Consider the following 8,257-nt stretch of genomic DNA (forward strand, 5'->3'; position numbering starts at 1 on the left):
CAGCTCAGTTCGGACCAACACTTAGACAAGCACTGGCCTGGGGGGGCTAAAATAAAGATGACCCTCGGGATGCGCAACTCCCAAGGGAAAAGGGGGTAGGTGAGGTAAATGGTAAAACCAAGGTTGGGCCTTGCTGGAGGAGTTTTATTCAAAGCGAACTGTCAAGGGGGTCCCATAAATCACCCGACCGCGTAAGGAACGCAAAATCCGGGAACATAACACCGGTATGACGGAAACTAGGGCGGCAAGAGTGGAACAAAACACCAGGCATAAGGCCGAGTCTTCCACCCTTTACCAAGTATATAGATGCATTAATAATATAAGAGATATTGTGATATCCCAACCAAAATCCTGTCCACCATGGAGAAATCTTCAACTTCACCTGCAACTAGCAACGCTATAAGAGGGGCTGAGCAAGCGGTAACATAGCCAAACAACGGTTTGCATAGGAAAGGTGTCAAAGGTTAGAGGTTCATGGCAATTTGGATGGCTTGATAAACAGGTGATAGGTAGCGCAGCATAGCGATAGAACGAAGCAACTAGCATAGCAATGATAGTAGTGAGATCCAGGGTAGCGGTCATCTTGCCTGAAATCCCGCTAGGAAGAAGAACGAGTCCATGAAGAAGACAGACGAACGTAGTCGAACGAATCCTCACAACTCCGGAACGAAACCGAAGGCAACCCGGAAAGAAGCAAACAACAAGGTAAACACACAAGCATAATCATGGCATGATGCACAAGAAAATATGATGCATGTCCGGTTTAAAGAGGCATCGCATGGCAAAGTGCAACAAACAATACTACAAGTTAAGTGGAGCTCAATATGCAACGAGTTGCATGTTGACAAAACACCACATTGACATATTTAGTTGATCTCGTTTAAGCTACCAAACACTATTAAATGTTGTTAAACATGTCAAGAGGTGAAGCATAAGAAAACTACCTAGGCAAGTTTAAATGAGGCCGGAAGTAACAAACAACAATTCCGGAAAATCCCCATATGCAAATTATGAATTTGGTACTGTTCTGCCCTAAACACAATTTTAAAGTTGTTAGACATGCAAAACAATGCCACCATGTTAAACTAGGCATTTTTCCACCCCATTTACATATAAAGAACATTTAATTCCGAGCTACGGATATTTAGTTATGAAATAAATCATTTTAACATGGCATTTATGCAAATTAATTCAAACAACACATTTAAACAATTTTAACATGGGTGAAAGTTGCATATTATTAAACTAGATGAAATTCTAAGCATATTGCATATAAGACATGTTTTATTTGGATGCATGGTTAAATAGTTATTAGCAGTTTAAAACAGGGGCATTTTCTGTAATTATTAATGCACTGGTTTAAATCGCAAAATCCGTCCAGGGAAAAAAACAATGAGATGGGCCGAATCTAGCTGGCCCAAGAGTGCACAGGGGAAGGGCTGGGGGGACTGCTCACCATGGGCCAAGCCCAGGTCGGTGGAGATGGCCGAAGCAGGCCGAGGAGGAGGAGTCGGGCTGGGCCGGCTTGGAAAGCCCACGTGCGCGAGGGGGGAGGCAGCCCACGAGCGGGCGCTCGTCCCCGCTCCCGAGCGGGACGAGGACAAGGCGGCGGCGGGGCTTGAACTCCGGCGACGGCTCGAGGCGATGGCGAGGCAGGGGAGGTCGAGGTAGGCCGGGATCCATCAGATCCGGTGGAGGACGAGGTCGAGGACCCATTCCCGGCGACGGGGGCGCTCGGGGACGACTCCGGTGAGGTGCTTCAAGGCGGCGAGGTTCCTGGAGAGGGAGAGAGAGAGATCTGAGAGAGAGAGAGAGAAGCGAGAGGGAGAAGGGCGACGGGGAGGCGCGACCTGGCGGCGGAGTTGGCATCGGCAGTGACGCGCTCCGGCGGCCGGACGAGGGGCGCAGAGGAGCTGGGCGGCGCGGCTCCGACGAGGTTGCGGGCAAGCGCTGCTCGGGGCAGGGGCTGGGCGGCTCGGGCTGCATCGGCGGCGGATCGGGCCCGGGCGGCCCACGGCGGGCTGGATCTGGGCCTCGGAGGGCCCGGCGAAGTGGGGGAGAGCGGGGCGGGCCGTGGCGCCCTCTGGTTGGACTAGGCAGCGGCGTTGCCCACTGGGGTGGCGCCACGTGGCGACGGCGAGGTGGCGGCGCGGGAGGAGGCCAAGTGGCGGCGGTGGAGCGGATCTGGCGGCGACAAGTGGCGGGTGGAGGCTGGACAGAGGTAGGGGAAGGGCTGGGAGATGCCCAAAATGGCATGAGGGGTGTTTATATAGGGTAAGGCTAGGGTTAGGGGGGTTTTGGAGGGGTTTCGGACCCTCGGATCTCGATCTGGCGGTTTCGGACGCGAGGAGAGGTAGACTGGGCCTAGGTGGGCTGTGTAGAGGGGGTTGGGCTGAGAGAAGAGGGGAGAAATGCAGCCCGGCAACTGTTTCAGAGACCGAAACGTCCGACGAATATACCGACTATATTGCGGTTATATTTAACGGTTGGGCAGTCAAACGGACTCCGAATGCGACGAAACTTGGCAGGCGGCCTGTCTACACCATAATAAGACCGCACGACAAGTTGCAACCCATTCCGAGAACATTTTTATGCCACTTATAAAATAATATTTCGGAGGTGCCGCGAGCGCGTGCGAGTGTGGTCGGGCTCAGAACGGACAACAGAGAGAATCGGGGAAACCCGGACGGATGCAAGTTTTATGAAAACGATGCCGATGCAATGCGCATGATGCTATGAGACGAGATGCATAACAAGACAAAATGCAAAACAACAGACAAAAACCCAACCACGGAGGAAATAATAAATCACATAACCGGAAATGGCAAGAGTCGGAGTTACGAATATGGAAAGTTGCATCCGGGGCGCTACAGCTAGGACGGCGGACCCCCAGCTGTACCCCGCATCCCAGTCCTCCAGGAATCCAAGATACATCCATAGGGCGCAATCCCCTGAGCAGTCTGGAAAGACGACCTCCGTCAGAAGGTACCACAAATAGGCCCTCGCGTACTGCTCCACGATCCGTTGATCGGCATCTTGCGGGCAAACGGACCGGTTCTCCAGGAGCCACTTGAGCCGCACACCGGATGTTCTGTTCCCCTTCATGGGAGGGCAGTCGCCGATCAGGGCGATCACCCTCTCCTGCCAGTTGGCCCTCTCCACTCGCCCAGTCAAAGCATGGCCCTCGATGGGCAGGGCCGTGATCATGCCGAAGTCCTCGAGAGTCACTGTCATCTCACCACAAGTGAGATGAAAACTGTGCGTCTCGGGGCGCCACCGGTCGATCAATGCCGTAAGAGCCGAGTGCACGAGCGTCGGCGGCTGCTTTTTGAACTGAAGAACGAACCCAACATCCGTGCTCTCCTAAAATACGGAGTGTAGCGCTCGTCGTACTGCATCTGCACAGCCTTCGTGTGGCCCCTCATCCGCAATAGGGGGAGCATCTGTCAGAATGTAAATGGAATTGTTAGTAACTAATTTTGTCATAATAAACAATACATCAAATTGACGATAGACATTACCACTCCGTTCTCCATAAAACGGGCGCGGTGACCGTTGTCGAAAGCATGATCAAGCATCGTGTACTTCACGCCGATTTCTGGCGCAAGGGGTGGCCGCCTATAACAATTAAACAAGAAGAAATGATGTCATTTTTCAACCAACTTGTATCATTTTGAACAAACATGAACATATCAAGTCCAAATATAAATGAATCATATTCAACCAACATTCATCATTTATCATATATTCAACCAATATAAATGATCAATGTAAATAAATTATTCACCAACATTCATCATTTATCGTATATTGAAACAATTAGAAAATTGCATATACATCATTCATCAAAATCCATCATATCACCATTTGTTCAAAAAAATGCATATACATATTTCAATCACATGTAAGCAACTACTTACAATCCCTCCAACATCAATCACATCACCACTTGTTCAAAAATAATGTTAATCTCCAACTACCTTCGTGATGAACTAGGGTTCATATCAAAACTACACATAATCTCCAAAACTAGTTATTAGAGTTTATATTCAACTATATACATCATATATAATCAATCTAAGCAATCCTAGGATAAAAACAAAGTAAAAAGATAGGTTTGTTTGCACCAAATAATACATCAAATCGAAAGTGTTTCGAGTAGAACTAATTGGAGGGATTGAGAGAGCTTACTTTTCCCGTTTTGGAGCCATCTCGATCCGCAAAAATGGTGCCCAAATGAAGGAGATTGGAGGGGGGAGTGGAGGGGATGAAAGAAAGCTTGTGCTCTCTGTTCTTGCGCCGCCCCGCGGCTAGGGGAAGAAGATGGGGGCGGGTTCGTGGGTGGGCCCCACGAGCCGGCCGCGCGGGCTTATAAGGTTTCAGCTCCTACCGCCAGAGCCTAAACGGTCAGATTACAGAGCCTACCGCCGTGGGCTCTGGCAGTAGGGTGGACGGCAGGAGACGGTTCCGTTTACTTGGGGCTGACGTGGATAAGTGGGCTACCGCAGATCCCTTTGGCGGTAGCATGCACAGGCCTACCGCCGTGTGGCCCGGCGATAGGCAAAAGGGTCAGATCCCGAATTTTTTCCGAACCGGGGTCAGATCCCGATTTTGTTTGCAAAAAGGGTCAAAACACGAAATTTTGCCTCCAAAAGGAGCAAACCTTAACACCACCATATAACTAATCATGCTACATTCGCTGGGCCTGGGAGGGACATCCTTAATATCACAGAATCACATCAAAAGCACAAACAGGCAGCTACAAGTTACTACAAACATCCCACCCACAGGTGTTCACCATAACTCTGCTACTCCTGGTTGCTAATACCACTACAAGCTCAGTAGCCATTTGCTCCGAGATAGACCAGCATAACTGGGAGCAATTTTAACCAGGGCAATGCCAATCAACAGATACAAATTCTTACCTAAAAAAACAGATACAAATTCTTGAACTGCTATCCCCGGAGTGACCTTACTGGCTCTCTTCCTCTTCGTCTTCCATCTCTTCCTCGTCTTCCTTGTTGCTGGAATCGCTGCCACTACCAATGCCTCCGGCATCCGCAGCAACAACATTGTTCTCGTTGTACAGGTAAGATGGGCGTTGTGAGGCATGGTGATGCCTGTCGTCCTTGACACGGTACCGGACATGGTGATTGCTGCTGGCCATGACATCGGTTGCCATAGAGGCTCTCCTTGGACCGTTGCCATCAGCAGTAGCTGGCGAGTCGCCATCTTCTGCTGTAGAGGCTGAATTACCGACCATGGCAGCGGCAGCAAGTGGAACAGCGAGTGGAGCACCATTGTTGGCCTTCGAGATCTCCATCTGCATCTTGAGGAAGAACTGCACACGCTGGTCCTCCAGCTCGCGTGCGGCATCCAGGCGGTTCCGCTCCATCCGGAGCTCATGCTCCCCTTTTGAGGACTCCACGCGCTCGTATGTCTCCCCAAGCCGTCGAATCGCCTGTGCCAGGTCGCGCAGGCCCTGTGCACGGTCGCTGCTGTCCGCTCCATTCGCCGACTCCTCGAGGCGTTGCCTCTTGCCGTTCACGGCCTCAGCCAGTGGTTCAGGTGGGAACCCGTCGGACGACTCCGACGATGCTGACGCCTGTGGCGGCGATGGCAGCCTCCGCTTCATACCTGACGAGGGAAAGGCCGTGCGGGTGCGCTGAGGGAAGTTGACACGCGGGGCCATAGGTGCGGTGCTCCGGTTGTTGGGATTGGAGCCAGAATTTCCTGCTGGCCCGCCAGAATTGCCCAGGAGCTTCTGGACTGGGGCGAGGAGGAAGTCAAGGCGGTCGAAGAATGGCCATGAGGAGTCCGACTTGGCCTTCTCGACTTTGTACTTCTTCTTGAGGGTGTCGATACGGTTCTTGCACTGGACGTCGGACTTGGGCGGCTTGGAGTAGCCATCGCGGGAGGAGACGACCTCGGCAACCTCCTGCCACTGCGGGTGGCGTAGGCTGCCGCGGCCGAGCGCGACAAAGCGCTCACCCCAGGCGTCGATCAGCGTGGAGGTGGCGCCGTCGCTCCAGGCGTCCTCCCTGCCCCCGCCCCCGCCGCCGCCGCCGCCGTTGGAGGGACCATGCTTATGGATAGGGATGGCGAGGGCGAGGTGGCCGGGGGGCACGGCGGCGACGGTGACGGGGTCGGCGATCGGAAGCGAGGAAGGGGAGCGCGACGGTGACGGCGAGGGCGACGGGGAGGCGGCACCGTCGTCATCCATGAGCGGAGATCTGGAGGTCGTCGGTCGGCGGCGGGCGAGGGTTTGGGGATATTTCCAGGATGCGGAATTGTTCGGGATGCATTTGCATTTTGTGGCGTGCGGTAGCCGTCGTGTCCGGCGGCCGGGCGGCGATGAGAGGTGTTTATCTTTGTTTTTTACAGTGTGCTAGTGTGGCAAATTTGACAATTTTGACCCATGGACGAAATCAATTCACAGAATGAACTGGTTGTGAAACTATTTCACACACATGACTCTTTTGTGTAGCGCCCGCGACGCCGGCGCCACACCCTACGGTGCAGCTCCTAGCTAGCAGGCGTTGCAAGCCAGTCCACCGTGGCAGCCCTGGCCCCGCACCCAGCTGTGCAACGCCTCGGTGCTAGGCGCAACACAGTGTGCAGCGCCTAGCCGTCGGGCGCCACACATTTAATATGCAGCGCCTACCGCTTGGACGCTGCACTGTGACTTATCCGGCTGCCCCCCCCCCCCTCCCCCACTCCCCCACACCACACACTCTCCCACCCCCAACCCGAGCTTTGCCCCCTCTCCCACTCTCTCCCCTCTTAAATCCTCTCCCAAATCTTGCAAATCTGAAGAATTTGTCTGTGGATTTCGAAGTCAAACCCTCCCTCAAGGTAATCTTCTCCGATCCCCTTTTTCGATCCAAGTAATGTTATCAAATTGCTCATTTGTTGCTAGTTTGGGGAAACCCTAGTTTTGTTTGGATCTAGAGATTGTATGGAGATGTGAGATGTTTGTTTGTCATTTTCCTATGATTAGGCTTTGTTAGTATGTTAGAGTTATTCTTATGGGTGTTTTTATGTTGGTGCTAGGGTTAGGTTTAGGGTTAGGGTTATGGTTTTGGTTATGGTTATGGTTAGGGTTAGGGTTGTTGTTTCATATATATATTAGGGTTTGTATCCTTGGATTAGTACTCATGGAAGCAATGTTACCTTGTGTTCTTTGAATGCTTATAGGGATGGAAAGAACATGTGTGTTTGTTCATCATGGGGACAAAGACGCCTTCTTGAAAGGCAATATTGAACCGGACCCGGATGAGCTTGACATGGTGTTTGATAGTAGTCCTAGCTATGCGGAGCTCTTGTAACAAGTTAGGAAAGATTTGAATTGGATGGACTCTAGTGATATTGTTGAGTTGGAAGGAAGGCATAATGTTGGTTTTGGAATGCACATCCGTTGCGAAGCAACGTTGGGTTGCATATAAGGAGACGGTGGCCAAATCACTAGACAAGGCTCTTGAGTTATTTGCAACGAAGAAGGTTGATTCAAGGTTGCATTTGGACTTGAACCGGAGCCCTTCCCCTTTGGTTGCTAGTATCCCCCCACCCTTGAAGCGAGATGAAATTGTTGAACCTCTTTTGACCCAAGAAGTGAGGCCAATATTGAGCCCGTTTACAAGCAACCAACATGAAGCTTTGCAAGAGGAGAATGATGAGTATGCGGACGATGACAATGAAGTTGATCTCCATGACAACAATGTGGGTGATCTCGACAAATATCATTTGCAAGAGACAATGGACCATTCCATCCCTTTTTCTCGTGCATATGCATCGGACTCGGATGATGATGGTCCCGACGAACAAGTTGATGCGGAGGGGTTCACGGTGAAGGAGGCTGAAGCTTTCGAGAAGGTATTCGGTCGTGATCATCCTAACAATTCAAAAAAAAAACTTTCTTGTCAATGCAGTTATCTTTCGAATACAAATAAACTAAACTACATTTACTAGATGCAAAATTCAAAGCATATGTATCCAAAGCATTCTTGTCAAAACAAATATAAGTTCAACACAAATAAACTAAACTAGGCCTACTTCATACAAATATATTTTCCATAGAAATAACATGTCAACCTATGTATCCAACCATATTTTTTCGAAAAATAAACTAAACTAGGGTTCCCGAAATCAAACAAACAAGAGTTCTAGTACATGCAAGATTATAATCTAATCAAATCAAACAAAGGTTCCCCAAATCTTCAAAATACAATATTTTCTATGGATAGAAAGAAGAGGATAA

At 50.6% G+C, this 8,257-nt stretch overlaps 1 protein-coding gene and 1 long non-coding RNA gene across 2 annotated transcripts; both read right to left on the bottom strand.

Moving 5' to 3' along the window:
* Positions 1-2,818: 2,818 nt before the first annotated feature.
* LOC123134152 (uncharacterized) lies at positions 2,819-3,634 on the bottom strand. The gene is made up of 2 exons (XR_006465540.1): positions 3,522-3,634; positions 2,819-3,443 (listed from the first exon to the last, which is right to left on the bottom strand). It is a non-coding gene; the product is annotated as an uncharacterized lncRNA (long non-coding RNA).
* Positions 3,635-4,720: 1,086 nt separating this feature from the next.
* On the bottom strand, positions 4,721-6,348 carry LOC123137200 (trihelix transcription factor ASIL1). Its single transcript, XM_044556825.1, has one exon. It carries the CDS (start codon positions 6,221-6,223, stop codon positions 4,973-4,975), a length of 1,251 nt encoding a protein of 416 aa, XP_044412760.1. The 5' UTR covers positions 6,224-6,348; the 3' UTR covers positions 4,721-4,972.
* Positions 6,349-8,257: the final 1,909 nt, after the last annotated feature.

This window comes from Triticum aestivum, chromosome 6B (genome assembly GCF_018294505.1).
Source record: "Triticum aestivum cultivar Chinese Spring chromosome 6B, IWGSC CS RefSeq v2.1, whole genome shotgun sequence".
Lineage (NCBI taxonomy): Eukaryota > Viridiplantae > Streptophyta > Magnoliopsida > Poales > Poaceae > Triticum > Triticum aestivum.